Raw genomic sequence first — 20,282 nt, forward strand, 5'->3', positions numbered from 1 at the left:
AACACTAACCATGACCTACAAAGCCATCCACAACCAGTCTCCTCCTTACATCTGTGACCGAGTCTCCCGGTACCTACTGCACGCTACTTCAGATCCTCACAAGATCTCCTTCGCTACTTCTCTCTTATCTCCTCTTCCCACAATCGCACAAGATTTCTCAGGCGCCTCCCCCATACTCTGGAATGCTCTATCCCAGCATATAAGACTTCCACCTGCCATAAAAAGCTTGAAAAGGAACCTGAAGGCCTACTTCTTCCAACAAGCCTACAACTTACAATAACCCTACAACACTGAGCAACCAGCTCTGTCCTCACCTATTGTACCCTCACCCATCCACTTCAGACTGTGAACCCTCGCGGGCAGGGTCCTCTCTCCTCCTGTACCATTTTGTTTTTGTAATGTTCATGATTGTTGTTCGTGTTGTTTATGTATACCCTTTTCACATGTAAAACGCCATGGAATAAATGGCGCTATAATAGTAAATAATAATAATTCTGCAAAAGAGATTTCTTCCATCCTTCCCTTCCATGGAGCTTTGCATGTAGGACTCCATAATAAGGTGGTCTCTTTATGGAGAACAAGTACTTTCCAACAATTTCAGAAACTGCTCTTCTTGTATTTTCCATGGATGCGGTATTTCTTCCTGACAGTTTTTTTTATCCTTTCACAGAATTACGGAGCAGTTCCTGTGGAAACCCAGGAATCCCACCTAAAGGTGTTTTGTCTGGTACAAAGTTTGACGTTGGAGAAAAAATCCGGTACAGCTGTGTAACAGGATACATTCTCGATGGTCACCCACAGCTTACATGTATAGCAAATTCAGCTAACACAGCGTCATGGGATTTTCCAGTCCCCATATGTAGAGGTATGTTGGATATTGGGATTGCTAATTTACTGTTATTGCATGCGCTGGCATATATTACTCTAATTAGTCATAAAATAAAAGTTGATACTTGCTTATTGCTGTACTATAAAGTCCTAAATGACAGCTATATGAAGAAGGAAGAGGATTTTGTGCAAAATTTAACAATGGACATATACAACATAGAAATAAATGCCTCCAAGTTCAGATGCTAGGCTTCTCTGCTAGGGGTGTACATAGAAACCATGGGGCCTCATAGCAGGCATCCTATTTGCCCCCATAAAAAATGAATATATATTGCATGGTCATAGAAGAACATAGTCTACAACTTTTCAACCCTTACAAAATTGAAGCCCCCTAGGGTTCACAAACACTAAAATAACCCTTTCATGGCCTCCAAAAATATGCTGCCAACAAATATGGACAGTAACATACATGAATTACTCAATGATGCCCTCCACACACACAACAGGATGACCCTACAGTACTCCCACAAAATATCAAACCCCAACATTGTGAAGCCTCCAAATAGCCCTCTACACAATATGGTAGCACTACACAGCCCTTCATGCAGTATACTGGCCCTCCATTCAGTAAAGTATCCCCCAAGCAACCCTGCACACAGTATAATTGACCGTGCACAGCCTGCCAAACAGTATAGTTGCCCCCCATATAGCCCTCCAAACATTATAATTGGCCCCCACACAGCCTTCCAAACAGTATAATTGCCCCCCACACAGACCTGTAAACAGTAAAATGGCCAAGTCACAGCCCTCCAAACAGTAAAAGTTGGCCTGTACACAGCCCTGCAAATAGTATAATCAGACCACACACAGATGTCCAAGCAGTATAATTGGCCACCACATAGCCCTCTAAAAAGTATAATCGAATCACACTCAGCTCCCCAAGCAGTATAATTGTCCACCACAAAACCCTCCAAACAGTATAATCGGCCAAACCACAGCACTCAAAACAAAATAATTGGCCCTTCACACAGGACTTTAAACAGTATAATAGACCCCAGTTATTCCTACAAGTAGTATGATGGCCTCTCAAATAGTCGTCCAAACAGTATAACTGGCCACCACACAGCCCACAAAACAGTATAATCAGCCCACACATGGCCCTCTAAACAGAATAATTGGCCCCTAGACACAGTCCTCTAAACAGTATAATGGATCCCAGTTACTCCTCCAAGTAGTATGATGGCCTCACAAATAGTCCTCCAAACAGTACATTTTCCCCCACACAGCCTTTCAAACAGTATAATCAGCCCACACAAAGCCATCCAAGCAGTATAATTGGCCACCACACAGCCCTCCAAACAGTATAATCTACACACGCATGGCCCTCTAAACAGAATAATTGGCCCCCCACACTGCCCTCTAAACAATATAATGGACCCCACTTACTGATCCAAGTAGTATGGTGGCCTCCGAAATAGTCCCTCAAATAGTATGATGGCCCCACAAATAGTCCTCCACACAATATAATTTTGCCCCATGTAGCCTTCCAAACAGTAGAATCAGCCTACACACAGCCCTATAAACAGTATAATTGTCCCCCACACAGCCCTCCAAACAGTATAATCGACCCACAAACAGCCCTGTAAACAGCATACCTGGCCCTCTCACAAGCCTATAAACAGTATAATGGACCCCATTTACTCCTCCAAGTATTATGATGGCCTTCCAAATAGTCCTCCAAATAATATGATGAACCGATAAGTACAGTAACATCATGACCAATACATAGCCCTCCAAATAGTATGATGGGCCCCCCAAATAGCATGATGGCCCCAAAAAATGTTAATTGCTTAAAATAAATAAATAAATAACTTCTCACATCTCCCAGTTCCCCCACTGCTCCAGTCTCTGCAGTATGTGGTCTGTACTGATCAGAATAGCAATCACGATGTAATGACATCACTGTGCCCGCTACACTGAGACGTCAGATGCACAGGGAGAATTATGGAGGAGGGACCATCTAGAATGTGGATATAGTTGAAAATCTGGTAGAGGAGGCCAGGTACCTGCATTGGTATTGGGCAACCAGACTCAAGGGCCTTATAGCAGCCATGTGATCTGCAGCTATTATTAATACATGATTAGTCTCTGTATCTACTCAACCAGCTTGTGGTTGACAAAGAACAACGTATGGTATGTCAACATTACATTACAGCTGTAGGTGAAGGGGTCTGGCTGGCTCATTTTAAAAGAGAAGCCAGCCTCCTTTTTTTCTGACAAATTAAAGACAGAGAAGTCAGTTGGCTTAGTTATTGGCGTGAGAAGTGGGACAGTATTTTTCACACTAATCTCTTTTGATGCTGCATATTTTCACTGCATCACAAATGCAGCATCTTACAGTTTCAGCAAAGTGGATGGGATTTATGGTAATTTACTGCCCACTGCGCTTTTTTTTTACTCATCGTAAACTGCCATGCAAGGCATTTTTCCAATCCGCAAAATGTCAATTTCTCAAGCTGGCATACTGAGTTTTTTAGATGCGCAAAGTCTGTATGTAAAAAGCACATGTGAGCAAAATACTCTGCTTCTATGCCTTTGGAACTCGAAATTAATAAGATTTGTTTTACAAGCGCTTGGAGAAATCAATACAGCACAGCTTAGCATGGTGTACTGAGAGTTTCTGGTTTATTACATCATGTGACTAGCTTTTATAGTACCTCACACAAAGAAATTACCATACACCAATAAAAGCAGCAGGGGTGTGTAGAAATGTGAAACTTCCCCGCCCATCAGTGTTATCTGAACCCTATGACATCATTCAGTTATAAGACAAGATGGTTCCTATACAATACAAAATGGCTTGTATTCTCTCACACATATATGCATTTTTAGGGCATTTCTGCAGAAGAAAATGCATGTAATGCACACCTAAGTATATCAATAAAGTTTTGTCAAAGAATGAATTTAAAAGTAGCTTTATTTAAAGCATGACACACCAAAAAGAGAAAAATCATAGCCTGAAAAATGTGATAAAATGCATGTAAAAAAATGTAAAGCATCTAATTTACATAATAGTTGTAGAAATTCTGCCACATCAAAAACTCACCAGAAGCCCATATTCGGAACGTCACCTTAGGCTATGTTCACATTTCCGTTGTTTTGTTCCGTCAGGTTCGTCGTTGCGACGCAACGATAGATCCGTTGTTTTTGAGATGTCAACTGATGTAACGGATGTGTTATTTTACAGGATTCTGTTCACAGGAATCCTGTGAAAAAGCTGATCCGTCGTGTCCGTAACATAATAATAATAATAATAATATTTATTCATTTATAGAGCGCCATTAATTCCACAGCGCTTTACATATATTGGCAACACTGTCCCCATTGGAGCTCACAATCTAAATTCCCTATTTGTATGTCTTTAGAGTGTGGGAGGAAACTGGAGAACCCAAAAGAAACCCACGCAAACACGGGGAGAACATACAAACTCCTTGCAGATGGTGCCCTTGGTGGGATTTGAACCCAGGACCCCAGCGCTGCAAGACTGCAGTGCTAACCACTGAGCCACCATGGCACCATCTGTTGTGCATTCGCTTTTAAACGGATCTGTTGTGATCCATTTGTGTTTGGAACAGCCCAGTGGGTATACTAAACATTGTGGGCATGCTCAGTAGAGCGTGACGGAATACAGCACTGGATTCTGTCATGTGACGGATTACGGCGGAATCCAGCACCGTAGACATCCATTATAGCTTGTGACGGATTGTGACAGACACCTGCAGAGTCCGGTTTTTTTGCCGCTCCAAAAAACGTTCCATGCAGCGTTGCTCCCGCCTGACAATCAGTCACTAAACGACTGATCCGTCATGCGGCGGATGCAATGCAAGGCCATCCGTCGCAATCTGTCGCTAATAGAAGTCTATGGGGAAAAAACGGAGTCCTGCTAAATATTTTGCAAGATACCGTAATTCCTCAAGGTGACGGATTGCGACGGAAGCAAAACAATGGAAATGTGAACATAGCCTTATGCGCACTTCTAAGGCATGAAGTATCTGACTCCACAGTGATCAAAATATTTTATTAGACATATCACATTAGCATTTTTTATGTTACATAGTCTGAATTTTTTCCATTTTATTTAAAAAAATAAAAAAAAAAAATAGACTTTTGTAGCTATCTACGAGCAGCATTTGCAGTTTGGTGCACAGGACATCCTCACCCTATCAGACTTTTAGATTTGTGATATATAAATGTATAAAAGTCATTCTGAAAAACTTCTTGCCTTTAAATGGCACTGTCAGTGAAAAAAGGAATATAAATAGAGCGAATTTGACAGATTGACATTTCAAGACTATTATACATCCAGTTCCTTTTATTTTTTACATTTTATTTGCTGTTACCGCTGTCAGGCTAAAGTTAGATGTAGACAACAACTCCTGTTGTTTCAGCTAAACATTTTTAGCCGTATGGTCGCTCTTCCTGTAGGACAGATTGTTCCTGGCGTATTTAATATTGCGTCTAAAGTGGAAATCGGAAAAATGACATCCGCCAATCAGTTATTTCTATTTTATATTTATTTAATTAATTAAACTAGTTTTTCATATCGAATGAATATAATAATAGTGTTAAAAATTGCATAAATAATATTTTAAAAAATGGTCTTAATAGTTGTATCATCTTTCTGCTTTATGAAATAATAAAGGTTGAAATAAATCAGGGTTCATTTTATTAGGATGCTGGGTCATCATTCATGTATGTGTATCCCATGTTCAACAAGTATAGGTATAGCCTACTGTAAAAAAAAATCACATGAATCATATGTCAGAATTTGTATTTTTCAATATATGCAAAGTTGCATAATAAGTTGTCTTGCTAAGTGCTTATTTGTAAATACAACTCCTTTCTGTTCAGATGAAGATTTTTTTTATTTTATAGTGAAGTGATTCTTGCATAAGTTACCGGCCACCTCTTTAGCCTATCAGCAGTGCCCAGTCTCCTAGGCAAGTAACACGGCACTTGTAAGCTGTTTGCTATAGAGCTTATGACCACTGCTCTGAAGGTAGCTGCATATGGCCAGCTTCAGTTGTGATGACATTATCTGATCAAACACTACACAGAAATACATGGGACGTAAATAATATCCACACATAGAATATAAAAGCCTCAAAAGTTATTTATTTCTAAGAAGAAGAAAAATCACGAAACGCGCGTTGGGGCGGCAGGGAGATCATAACACCGTGTGCCACATATAAGTTATATTCATTATTCCTTTGGGTGATGAACTGTTGGAAAGTCAGTCTGTAATTAACATAACCAGTATTGTAGGAGATTATCGATACCATTATGGTTCCTATTGGATACTATATTGCCTGGTTAAATTTATTATGTGAGCTGAAATTTTCTATGTTGTATTATTCTTAAGGATTTTACTGAGCCTCTATGTAGTTTTGATTAATATCCTTCTCTAGCTGGCAGCACTTGCTTAACTTGAGTAATTATATGTGAATTTTCAACAAATTTAGAAAGAAAGAAATTTTGAGCTTTTATATTCTTTGTGTGGATATTGATTATGTCCTATGTAGTTCTGTGTGGTGTTTCACTATTTTTGAGTTTGGCTCAGTTAGGTTTGTGTAGTTAGTGGATAAAAACAAATCCCTAAGAGATATTGAACTTATCTGATGAACACATTCAATGCCTCCTCTACTAACAGAATTAAAGGGCCCCGTACGAAACAGGGACTCCAGTGTGCTGCTGGCCAATACTGTAAATCATTCAGAAGAGCATCCTTTCTACATAATTTCCAAGAGTTGGCATCATCACAGCTCCTAGAAATCTTGCTAATTTGTTCGGTTTATTTCGGCAGTGCCAGTGTTCCTCTGAAGCCAGGTTTAACCGATTTAGAGCGGAGCACTGAGCATGATCGTAAAACAGCTTCATGATTGAAAAAAACAGTTTCTGCACTTTCGATCATGTGCAGAGCACTTCTCTGAAGCCAGGAGGCATAGACCCAGCTTCAGATGGGTACTCATGTGCCGAAATGAGATACGTGCATGCGCAAGATTTCCAGAAGTTATGATGATACCGGCTTGCGGAAAATCATGTTGTCACACCCAGAGGGGAGGGATAACATGGAAAGAGGGCAAAGTAGTCTGTTGAGACGATCACTTTCGACTAGTCAAAAGCCTAATTATCAAAGGAACAGTGTGCTTTATAAATGTTTTTTTTTTTAAAACATTGATTTTTAGTAAATAGCATTTACAGGGCTGGTTAGGCAGGGAATTGTGGTATACACATGTGAAGGCTGCTAGGTTGGAGGTCATAAGGGACCGGACAGGTTTCCTTTAGGTTGATCACATGGTGACTTGCTGCTGGAGACCTAAATAATCCAATGTAATTTGATAATATTATATTTCAAAAAGCTACAGTATGCTATAATCCAATACTGGATTAGCAGATTATGGGTAAATTATTTATTTTTATGTACTTGTAATAAAAATGTTATTATTCTTACAAAATAATAGAAACATCTATTCTCTTTCACTTTCATAGTAACTTTTTGCACCTCTTTTTATTTCCTTATGACATATCATGTTATTTTTGTCCATGGGAAAAATAAAACTTTTGACGCTTTTTGGACTACTATACTCTATAGCTGAAAACATCACATTGTTTCTCTTTTTCTGAAATGACTCCACAGACCTTATTCCCTTTGAAGATGTATTTCAAAGTTTCAGAAGTTTTTGAAAATAGCTTTGGTATTAAATTGACATGTCAGTCTTGACAAGGTGAGCAGTGTCAGATGGCTCCAGATAAAGCCCCGGGGGTTTTTAAAGTTCTTTCCCAAAGGCAAAGCAATAAGGAATCAGAAAACACACCAAGGTATTAAAGGAGTTAAAACAAGCTTAAAATTGTCTAAAACTGAATTCTTAGGAAAGCTGTTAAGTATAGTGCACTCTCTGGTTGTGTTGTCTGTCACATTCTTCATAATAGCTAAAAAGAAAGTTACAAATATACTTGTTTTGTCATTATAATTACCTGCCAAATGTCTGTGGATTTCCAAATGTAATTTCTCCACATAGAGATGTAGCAGCGGCTAACTTAACTTGATGGCTACATCATCCTATGATGGTAGAGTACAGTGGACTTTACACCCTGCGATATTGGTACCGATATCGCTAGTGTGGATACCCGCCCTCATCTGTTGTGCGACACGGGCAAATCGCTGCCCGTGCCGCACAACATCGCCCAGACCCGTCACACGTACTTACCTGCCCGGCGACGTCGCCGTGACCGGCAAACCACCTCCTTTCTAAGGGGGGCGGTTTGTTCAGCGTCACAGCTGCGTCACTGAACCGCCACCCAATAGCAGCGGAGGGGCGGAGCTGAGCGGGACGTAACATCCCGCCCACCTTCTTCCTTCCGCATTGCGGGCGGGAGGCAGGTAAGAAGAGCTTCCTCGTTCCTGCGGTGTCACAAGGAGCGATGTGTGCTGCCGCAGGAACGAGGAACAACTTCGTTACTGCTGCAGTAACGATACTTGGGAATGGACCCCCATGAGCGATTTTGCACGTTTTTGCGACGATGCAAAATCGCTCATAGGTGTTACACGCAACGGCATCGCTAATGCGGCCGGATGTGCGTCACCAATTCTGTGACCCCAACGACTTCGCATTAGCGATGTCGTAGCATGTAAAGCCCCCTTTAGGAGATCAGAAAGGAAGGACTGTGAAAATAGAGATCCAAGGAGTGGCTACAAGTGTAAACTTACAGTAAGATAAGAACCACATTGTCACATAAATATAGAGGTTTAAAAAGGGTTTTCCAGTGCTGATCAATAAATTGTAGCACCAACATCCCAGTCCCTGCACTCTGCTCTCCCCCTAACCCAACAGGAATACCGACGCTGTTACCTTCTTGGCCGCCTGCTTGTTCCAGCAGGCATGCATGTGCCGCATGATCCCCTGCACACCAGAATGGCCATCCTTGTGCTGCATGGTCCTCCGTTCACCCATATGGCCACTCAAGTGTTTTATGGTCTTCTGCTCTTCCGCATGGCCGTCCATGTCTGTACTGGTTTCCTGTAATCCCCCATGGGCATCATCGTGCTGCGTGGTCCTCCACTCACCCATATGGCCACCCACATGTTGTATGGTCCTCTGCTCTCCTGCATGGCCATCCATATTTAATTTGCAATATTTGCTGAATTTGAATCTCAGACAGATTATATAATTATGAGCACCGTATTTTTCCATTTATAAGATGCACTGGATTATAAGATGCACCCCAAATTTAGAGAAAAAAGGTAAAAAAAGGGTACATCTTAAAACCCGGTTGTGTGTTACTGGGAGTGGATGGCAGCGGTGGTGTAGCGGGGTAACAGGAGGCAGGGCGATGGTGGAAAAAGGCGATGCTGCAGGGGCTGTGCTGAAGCTGCTGGCAATCTGCTTGAGCTGTGCTAAGTTGGGGCTTCGGGCCTAGGGCACTATACTGTGCTGGGGATGTGAGTGTCATTCTGAAAATGTCAGTGATGCAGATTTCATATAATGGCACTCTGAGTTGTCGCATGCACAGATTGAGCTCTCGGATCAAGATCTCATCTGCGCATGTGCCGCTTCTCCCGCATTGATCTCCCTGCAGTGGACTTAAGGAAGGGGTGGTGCGTGCGCAAATGAAATCTTGAGCCAAGAGCTCTATCTGCGCATGAGGTGAAACCAGGCGCCATTATTTTGAAGTCCACATCACAGACATTTTCAGGATGATGCCCACAGCCCCAGCACAGCACAGTAGAGATGAGCGAACCGGTCCCGGTTCGGCTCGAGGCGGTTCGCCGAACGGGGGGTCTGGCTCGAGTTCGGCTCGTCGAACGTTCGACGAACCGAACTCGAGCCCATAGGAAACAATGGCAGGCAATCACAAACACAGTAAAACACCTAGAAAACACCCTCAAAGGTGTCCAAAAGGTGACAAACAACTCACAACACAACACAAACACATGGGAAAGTGACAAGGACATGTACTCATGCGAAAACAAAACAGCTGGACAAGGAAAAAGAGGAGGACACACAGATATAGGCATGGCACGCCCTTCTAAAGTCATGTAAAACACCGCAAGGTGACTCCAAGCGGAGTCTCCCTTTTTTCCAAAAATTGGGCCCCACACACCCACCCCTTCAGTGGCAGCAGTTGTGCCCCAGTTGTACACTTCACAGCTAGATTTGCATCAAGCACATTCAAAAATACGCCATTCTTATCCGTCCCCAGGATGACACCGGGGTAGGTAGCAAAGTCTTTCCTGATCCCAGCTCTGTTCATCTTGGCTTCTTTTAAAAACACAGCAAGCAAGGGTTACTCCAAGCGGAGTCTCCCTTTTTTCCAAAAATTGGGCCCCACACACACCCACCCCTTCAGTGGCAGCACTTGGGCCCCAGTTGTACACTTCACAGCTAGATTTGCATCAAGCACATTCAAAAATACGCTATTCTTAACCGTCCCCAGGATGACACCGGGGTAGGTAGCAAAGTCTTTCCTGATCCCAGCTCTGTTCATCTTGGCTTCTTTTAAAAACACAGCAAGCAAGGGTTACTCCAAGCGGAGTCTCCCTTTTTTCCAAAAATTGGGCCACACAGACACCCACCCCATCAGTGGCAGCACTTGGGCCCTAGTTGCAAACAGGATGTTTTGATTTGCATCAAGCACATTCAAAAATACGCTATTCTTAGCCGTCCACAGGATGACACCGGGGTAGGTAGCAAAGTCTTTCCTGATCCCAGCTCTGTTCATCTTGGCTTCTTTTAAAAACACAGCAAGCAAGGGTTACTCCAAGCGGAGTCTCCCTTTTTTCCAAAAATTGGGCCACACAGACACCCACCCCATCAGTGGCAGCACTTGGGCCCTAGTTGCAAACAGGATGTTTTGATTTGCATCAAGCACATTCAAAAATACGCTATTCTTAGCCGTCCCCAGGATGACACCGGGGTAGGTAGCAAAGTCTTTGCTGACCCATGACTTGTTCATCTTGGCTTCTTTTAAAAACAATGTAAGCAAGGGTTACTCCAAGCGGAGTCTCCCTTTTTTCCAAAAATTGGGCCACACAGACACCCACCCCATCAGTGGCAGCACTTGGGCCCTAGTTGCAAACAGGATGTTTTGATTTGCATCAAGCACATTCAAAAATACGCTATTCTTAGCCGTCCACAGGATGACACCGGGGTAGGTAGCAAAGTCTTTCCTGATCCCAGCTCTGTTCATCTTGGCTTCTTTTAAAAACACAGCAAGCAAGGGTTACTCCAAGCGGAGTCTCCCTTTTTTCCAAAAATTGGGCCACACAGACACCCACCCCATCAGTGGCAGCACTTGGGCCCTAGTTGCAAACAGGATGTTTTGATTTGCATCAAGCACATTCAAAAATACGCTATTCTTAGCCGTCCCCAGGATGACACCGGGGTAGGTAGCAAAGTCTTTGCTGACCCATGACTTGTTCATCTTGGCTTCTTTTAAAAACAATGTAAGCAAGGGTTACTCCAAGCGGAGTCTCCCTTTTTTCCAAAAATTGGGCCACACAGACACCCACCCCATCAGTGGCAGCACTTGGGCCCTAGTTGCAAACAGGATGTTTTGATTTGCATCAAGCACATTCAAAAATACGCTATTCTTAGCCGTCCACAGGATGACACCGGGGTAGGTAGCAAAGTCTTTCCTGATCCCAGCTCTGTTCATCTTGGCTTCTTTTAAAAACACAGCAAGCAAGGGTTACTCCAAGCGGAGTCTCCCTTTTTTCCAAAAATTGGGCCACACAGACACCCACCCCATCAGTGGCAGCACTTGGGCCCTAGTTGCAAACAGGATGTTTTGATTTGCATCAAGCACATTCAAAAATACGCTATTCTTAGCCGTCCCCAGGATGACACCGGGGTAGGTAGCAAAGTCTTTGCTGACCCATGACTTGTTCATCTTGGCTTCTTTTAAAAACAATGTAAGCAAGGGTTACTCCAAGCGGAGTCTCCCTTTTTTCCAAAAATTGGGCCACACAGACACCCACCCCATCAGTGGCAGCACTTGGGCCCTAGTTGCAAACAGGATGTTTTGATTTGCATCAAGCACATTCAAAAATACGCTATTCTTAGCCGTCCACAGGATGACACCGGGGTAGGTAGCAAAGTCTTTCCTGATCCCAGCTCTGTTCATCTTGGCTTCTTTTAAAAACACAGCAAGCAAGGGTTACTCCAAGCGGAGTCTCCCTTTTTTCCAAAAATTGGGCCACACAGACACCCACCCCATCAGTGGCAGCACTTGGGCCCTAGTTGCAAACAGGATGTTTTGATTTGCATCAAGCACATTCAAAAATACGCTATTCTTAGCCGTCCCCAGGATGACACCGGGGTAGGTAGCAAAGTCTTTGCTGACCCATGACTTGTTCATCTTGGCTTCTTTTAAAAACAATGTAAGCAAGGGTTACTCCAAGCGGAGTCTCCCTTTTTTCCAAAAATTGGGCCACACAGACACCCACCCCATCAGTGGCAGCACTTGGGCCCTAGTTGCAAACAGGATGTTTTGATTTGCATCAAGCACATTCAAAAATACGCTATTCTTAGCCGTCCACAGGATGACACCGGGGTAGGTAGCAAAGTCTTTCCTGATCCCAGCTCTGTTCATCTTGGCTTCTTTTAAAAACACAGCAAGCAAGGGTTACTCCAAGCGGAGTCTCCCTTTTTTCCAAAAATTGGGCCACACAGACACCCACCCCATCAGTGGCAGCACTTGGGCCCTAGTTGCAAACAGGATGTTTTGATTTGCATCAAGCACATTCAAAAATACGCTATTCTTAGCCGTCCCCAGGATGACACCGGGGTAGGTAGCAAAGTCTTTGCTGACCCATGACTTGTTCATCTTGGCTTCTTTTAAAAACAATGTAAGCAAGGGTTACTCCAAGCGGAGTCTCCCTTTTTTCCAAAAATTGGGCCACACAGACACCCACCCCATCAGTGGCAGCACTTGGGCCCTAGTTGCAAACAGGATGTTTTGATTTGCATCAAGCACATTCAAAAATACGCTATTCTTAGCCGTCCACAGGATGACACCGGGGTAGGTAGCAAAGTCTTTGCTGACCCATGACTTGTTCATCTTGGCTTCTTTTAAAAACAATGTAAGCAAGGGTTACTCCAAGCGGAGTCTCACTTTTTTCCAAAAATTGGGCCACACAGACACCCACCCCATCAGTGGCAGCACTTGGGCCCTAGTTGCAAACAGGATGTTTTGATTTGCATCAAGCACATTCCAAATCCACAAGCATTTACTCTCCCCAGGATGACACAGGGGTAGTAAATTCCTTCTGGATCCATGACTTGTTCATTTTGATGAACGTCAGTCTGTCCACATTGTCACTGGACAGACGCGTGCGCTTATCTGTCAGCACACACCCAGCAGCACTGAATACACGTTCAGAGACAACGCTGGCAGCTGGACACGACAAAATCTCCAAGGCGTAAGTTGCGAGCTCTGGCCATTTTTGTAGGTTTGAAGCCCAAAAGGAGCAAGGCTCCAGTTGCACAGTCATGGCATCGATGTTCATTTGGAGATACTCCTGTATCATCCTCTCCAGCCGTTGACTATGTGTCAGACTTGTTGTCTCTGGTGGCCTTGCAAAAGAGGGTCTAAAAAAATTATGAAAAGATTCCATAAAATTGCTGTTACCGGCACCAGAAAAGGTCCTACTGGTACGGGTAGACTGTTGAAGATGACGAGACCGTCCCATGTTTGTCAAGTTACAACTGGGAGATTCACTCCCTGCACCTGCACGGTTGTTTGGTGGAAAAGCCGAGCTAAGATCTAGTAACAGCTTCTGCTGATACTCCTGCATACGTGCGTCCCTTTCTATGGCTGGAATTATGTCACAAAATTTGGACTTGTACCGGGGATCTAATAGTGTGGCAATCCAGTAGTCATCATCACTTCTAATTTTGACAATACGACTGTCATGTTGGAGGTAGTGCAACAAAAAGGCACTCATGTGTCTTGCGCAGCCATGCGGACCAAGTCCATGCTGTGTTTGTGGCATAGAGGTGCTACCCGTTCTTTCTTCCTCTGACATCTGACCCCAACCTCTTTCAACTGAAATTTGACCAAGGTCTCCCTCATCCGCTGAGTCTTCCATGTCCATGGACAGTTCGTCCTCCATTTCTTCATGTTCTCCTGCACCTTGCTCAACATTTCGCCTGCTACTATGCGCCCTTGTCGATCCCTGTCCCCCATGGTCCCATGCCTGCTGCGTTGGTGATGATGAACGTCTGGACCTTGGTGATGTTGTTGTCCCTTGCGCATATGAATCCTCCTGTAGTTCCTCCCCTTCATGTTGTCCCACCCCCTGACTCCGAATAGTGTTTAGCGTGTGCTCCAGCATGTAAATGACTGGAATCGTCATGCTGATAATGGCATTGTCAGCGCTAAACATATTCGTCGCCATGTCGAAACTGTGCAGAAGGGTGCATAGGTCCTTGATCTGAGACCACTCCATCAGGGTGATCTGCCCCACCTCTGCATCTCGTTGGCCCAGGCTATACGTCATGACGTATTGCACCAGGGCTCTGCGGTGCTGCCACAGTCGCTGTAACATGTGGAGAGTTGAATTCCAGCGTGTCGCCACATCGCATTTCAGGCGATGAACCGGCAGGCCGAAAGACTTCTGGAGCGATGCAAGTCGCTCTGCTGCGGCGCTTGAACGGCGGAAGTGAGCTGACAGTTTTCGTGCCCTGTTCAGAAGGCCATCTAGGCCGGGATAGTGTGTTAAAAATTGCTGCACGACAAGGTTCAACACGTGAGCCATACAAGGTACGTGTGTCACCTTGCCCAGGCGAAGTGCCGCACCCAGGTTTGCAGCATTGTCGCACACGGCCTTACCAGGCTGCAGTTTGAGTGGAGACAACCATTTATTAAACTCGGACCGCAAAGCTGACCACAACTCCTCAGCTGTGTGACTCTTATTACCAAGACATGTCAAGCTAAAGACCGCCTGATGCCGTTGCGCTCTGCTGCCAGCATAGTAATGAGGGGTGCGTGATTCCTTCTGCGCAGTGAGAACGCTGGTGGCCTGACCAGGCAGGCTTGGGGCGGAGGTGGAGGACCCAGATGAGGTGGAGGATGCAGAAGCAGTGGCGGAACTTGGACAGACAGAGGATTGACACACAAGTCGTGGGGACGGCAAGACTTGTGCAGCAGACCCTTCACCATCTATCACCATAGTTACCCAGTGCCCAGTCAGCGACATGTAACGTCCCTGTCCATGCTTACTGGTCCAAGTATCGGTGGTGAAATGCACCCGTTCACACACAGAGTTTCTCAAGGAAGCGGTGATGTTGTGTGCGACATGCTGGTGTAGCGCGGGCACACCTTTCTTAGAGAAGTAGTGGCGACTAGGCATCTGGTACTGGGGCACAGCGACAGACATAAGGTCTCTAAAATCCTGTGTGTCCACTAGGCGGAAAGGCAGCATTTCGGTAGCCAACAGCTTACAGAGGGATAGAGTCAACCTCTTAGCTTTGTCATGGGTCGGAGGAAGTGGCCTTTTATTTGACCACATCTGAGGGACAGAGATCTGGCTGCTGTGTGTAGACGGTGTTGAGTAGGGTGTCCCTGGAAAAATGCAGGTTTGTGAGGAAAGTGCAGGCGGAGACATGATGTTGCCTTCATCCAACGTTGGTGCTATCGATGTCTGAGAGAGCTGTACACACTCACTTGTTTCCCCTTCCAAACCAACTGACGACCTTACAAGCAAACTGCCTGTTGCGGTTACAGTGGTGGAAGTTTTGCGTGGAAAAACAGGTGTGGCAGCTGTCCCCACAGTCCTAGAAGATGAAGAGCGCGCGGATGCAGTGGAAGGGGCGGGCGGTGGATGGTTCGCTCCGCTAGGCCGCATTGCAGCACGGTGAGCTTCCCACCGGGACTTATGATATTTATTCATGTGACGATTCATGGAAGAAGTTGTCAAACTGCTGAGCTTTTGACCTCTACTAAGAGAATCATGACAAATGTTACATATCACATGAGTTGGCCGATCTTTTTCGATGTGAAAAAAGGACCAGGCTAGGCAAGGCTTAGAGGCCATGCGACCTGTTGATCCACCCCGAATAATGCTCATAGGCAGAGTGGTGGCTGAGGATGCAGTTGTAGACGTGCTACCAGTGCTCCGACTCTGTCCAGGAAGGCGCAAGGTAACTTCGTCGTCGGTTGCATCCTCCTCCACCGCCTCTGTTGACCTCCTCGAGTGCCTGACTGGGGGTTGACAGTAGGTGGGATCTAGAACGTCATCATCAATTGTTGTGTTTGCACTCCCCTCCCCCTCAGACCGAGCCTCTTCTTGCCCTGACGGAATATTTAAGTTGTCATCCCAATCGGGTATCTGCGTCTCATCTTCATCAGTATGTTCCTCATTGTCTATAACCACAGGTGTTACAGTTTGTGACAAAGGGTCAACATTATGCTCAGAAACTTGGTCCTCACGGCCTGAATCTGAGTCACAAAGGTTCTGGGCATCACTGCAGACCATTTCCTGTTCTGTACTCACTGTAGCTTGGGAGCAGACCTCTGATTCCCAGGCTATAGTGTGACTGAACAGCTCTGCAGACTCAGCCATCTCAGTTCCACCATACTGTGCAGGGCTGATGGAGACTTCAGAGCTGGGAGAAATCAAGTGTGATTGGGATGACAACTCAGAGGACTGGTGTTTTTTGGATGCGGTACTTGAAGTGGCTGAGAGGGCACTTGTTGGACCACTTGAGATCCATTCAAGCATTTTCCTTTTTTGCCCATCATCTACCTTTCTTCCTGTTGTTCGTGTCCGTAAAAAAGGGAGCACATCGGATTGTCCACGGTAAGTAGTAGACATCTTACTTTTGCTGGTAGATGGTCTATCTTCAGCAGATGATAATGGAGCTTTGCCACCTTCCCCACGGACAAAACCTTTTTTGCCTTTTCCACCACGCCTCTTCCCCTTTCCACCAGCATCTGTCATTTTGCCACTCATGTTGATTGCGACAAGATTGTGGACTGAAAATGTGGTAGTAAAAATTGAGAGGTGGTGAAGATTGCAGTGGTGGTCTAGCTTTATTAACAGCAGAATAATAAAGAATAAATATCCCTGACAATGCAACTTAGTTATAATTAGTTGGAGTGTGCAACGCAGGCAGACGTGCTGCAAATGTCTTTGCACTAGTGGGACTATAGCAAAGTCCAATAGCCACGTATAGGATGCCACTAGGTACACTGAGTGTTTGCTAGTATAATGGCTTGGTTAGAATGAGTTGTAGTGTGCAACGCAGGCAGACGCGCTCTGCAAATGTCTTTGCACTAGTGGGACTATAGCAAAGTCCAATAGCCACGTATAGGATGCCACTAGGTACACTGAGTGTTTGCTAGTATAATGGCTTGGTTAGAATGAGTTGTAGTGTGCAACGCAGGCAGACGCGCTCTGCAAATGTCTTTGCACTAGTGGGACTATAGCAAAGTCCAATAGCCACGTATAGGATGCCACTAGGTACACTGAGTGTTTGCTAGTATAATGGCTTGGTTAGAATGAGTTGTAGTGTGCAACGCAGGCAGACGCGCTCTGCAAATGTCTTTGCACTAGTGGGACTATAGCAAAGTCCAATAGCCACGTATAGGATGCCACTAGGTACACTGAGTGTTTGCTAGTATAATGGCTTGGTTAGAATGAGTTGTAGTGTGCAACGCAGGCAGACGCGCTCTGCAAATGTCTTTGCACTAGTGGGACTATAGCAAAGTCCAATAGCCACGTATAGGATGCCACTAGGTACACTGAGTGTTTGCTAGTATAATGGCTTGGTTAGAATGAGTTGTAGTGTGCAACGCAGGCAGACGCGCTCTGCAAATGTCTTTGCACTAGTGGGACTATAGCAAAGTCCAATAGCCACGTATAGGATGCCACTAGGTACACTGAGTGTTTGCTAGTATAATGGCTTGGTTAGAATGAGTTGTAGTGTGCAACGCAGGCAGACGCGCTCTGCAAATGTCTTTGCACTAGTGGGACTATAGCAAAGTCCAATAGCCACGTATAGGATGCCACTAGGTACACTGAGTGTTTGCTAGTATAATGGCTTGGTTAGAATGAGTTGTAGTGTGCAACGCAGGCAGACGCGCTCTGCAAATGTCTTTGCACTAGTGGGACTATAGCAAAGTCCAATAGCCACGTATAGGATGCCACTAGGTACACTGAGTGTTTGCTAGTATAATGGCTTGGTTAGAATGAGTTGTAGTGTGCAACGCAGGCAGACGCGCTCTGCAAATGTCTTTGCACTAGTGGGACTATAGCAAAGTCCAATAGCCACGTATAGGATGCCACTAGGTACACTGAGTGTTTGCTAGTATAATGGCTTGGTTAGAATGAGTTGTAGTGTGCAACGCAGGCAGACGCGCTCTGCAAATGTCTTTGCACTAGTGGGACTATAGCAAAGTCCAATAGCCACGTATAGGATGCCACTAGGTACACTGAGTGTTTGCTAGTATAATGGCTTGGTTAGAATGAGTTGTAGTGTGCAACGCAGGCAGACGCGCTCTGCAAATGTCTTTGCACTAGTGGGACTATAGCAAAGTCCAATAGCCACGTATAGGATGCCACTAGGTACACTGAGTGTTTGCTAGTATAATGGCTTGGTTAGAATGAGTTGTAGTGTGCAACGCAGGCAGACGCGCTCTGCAAATGTCTTTGCACTAGTGGGACTATAGCAAAGTCCAATAGCCACGTATAGGATGCCACTAGGTACACTGAGTGTTTGCTAGTATAATGGCTTGGTTAGAATGAGTTGTAGTGTGCAACGCAGGCAGACGCGCTCTGCAAATGTCTTTGCACTAGTGGGACTATAGCAAAGTCCAATAGCCACGTATAGGATGCCACTAGGTACACTGAGTGTTTGCTAGTATAATGGCTTGGTTAGAATGAGTTGTAGTGTGCAACGCAGGCAGACGCGCTCTGCAAATGTCTTTGCACTAGTGGGACTATAGCAAAGTCCAATAGCCACGTATAGGATGCCACTAGGTACACTGAGTGTTTGCTAGTATAATGGCTTGGTTAGAATGAGTTGTAGTGTGCAACGCAGGCAGACGCGCTCTGCAAATGTCTTTGCACTAGTGGGACTATAGCAAAGTCCAATAGCCACGTATAGGATGCCACTAGGTACACTGAGTGTTTGCTAGTATAATGGCTTGGTTAGAATGAGTTGTAGTGTGCAACGCAGGCAGACGCGCTCTGCAAATGTCTTTGCACTAGTGGGACTATAGCAAAGTCCAATAGCCACGTATAGGATGCCACTAGGTACACTGAGTGTTTGCTAGTATAATGGCTTGGTTAGAATGAGTTGTAGTGTGCAACGCAGGCAGACGCGCTCTGCAAATGTCTTTGCACTAGTGGGACTATAGCAAAGTCCAATAGCCACGTATAGGATGCCACTAGGTACACTGAGTGTTTGCTAGTATAATGGCTTGGTTAGAATGAGTTGTAGTGTGCAACGCAGGCAGACGCGCTCTGCAAATGTCTTTGCACTAGTGGGACTATAGCAAAGTCCAATAGCCACGTATAGGATGCCACTAGGTACACTGAGTGTTTGCTAGTATAATGGCTTGGTTAGAATGAGTTGTAGTGTGCAACGCAGGCAGACGCGCTCTGCAAATGTCTTTGCACTAGTGGGACTATAGCAAAGTCCAATAGCCACGTATAGGATGCCACTAGGTACACTGAGTGTTTGCTAGTATAATGGCTTGGTTAGAATGAGTTGTAGTGTGCAACGCAGGCAGACGCGCTCTGCAAATGTCTTTGCACTAGTGGGACTATAGCAAAGTCCAATAGCCACGTATAGGATGCCACTAGGTACACTGAGTGTTTGCTAGTATAATGGCTTGGTTAGAATGAGTTGTAGTGTGCAACGCAGGCAGACGCGCTCTGCAAATGTCTTTGCACTAGTGGGACTATAGCAAAGTCCAATAGCCACGTATAGGATGCCACTAGGTACACTGAGTGTTTGCTAGTATAATGGCTTGGTTAGAATGAGTTGTAGTGTGCAACGCAGGCAGACGCGCTCTGCAAATGTCTTTGCACTAGTGGGACTATAGCAAAGTCCAATAGCCACGTATAGGATGCCACTAGGTACACTGAGTGTTTGCTAGTATAATGGCTTGGTTAGAATGAGTTGTAGTGTGCAACGCAGGCAGACGCGCTCTGCAAATGTCTTTGCACTAGTGGGACTATAGCAAAGTCCAATAGCCACGTATAGGATGCCACTAGGTACACTGAGTGTTTGCTAGTATAATGGCTTGGTTAGAATGAGTTGTAGTGTGCAACGCAGGCAGACGCGCTCTGCAAATGTCTTTGCACTAGTGGGACTATAGCAAAGTCCAATAGCCACGTATAGGATGCCACTAGGTACACTGAGTGTTTGCTAGTATAATGGCTT

At 44.9% G+C, this 20,282-nt stretch overlaps 1 protein-coding gene across 7 annotated transcripts in view; it reads left to right on the forward strand.

Moving 5' to 3' along the window:
- Positions 1–20,282, forward strand: part of CSMD3 (CUB and Sushi multiple domains 3) — a 2,007,504-nt gene that overhangs the window by 514,219 nt on the left and 1,473,003 nt on the right. For all 7 annotated transcript variants that reach the window (XM_075352941.1, XM_075352934.1, XM_075352935.1 and 4 more), the window contains exon 4: positions 671–865. In XM_075352941.1, the coding sequence (XP_075209056.1) occupies positions 671–865 (195 nt within the window). The remainder of the gene's footprint in view (positions 1–670; positions 866–20,282) is intronic.

The sequence above is a fragment of the Anomaloglossus baeobatrachus genome, chromosome 6, assembly GCF_048569485.1.
Source record: "Anomaloglossus baeobatrachus isolate aAnoBae1 chromosome 6, aAnoBae1.hap1, whole genome shotgun sequence".
NCBI classification, from domain to species: domain Eukaryota; kingdom Metazoa; phylum Chordata; class Amphibia; order Anura; family Aromobatidae; genus Anomaloglossus; species Anomaloglossus baeobatrachus.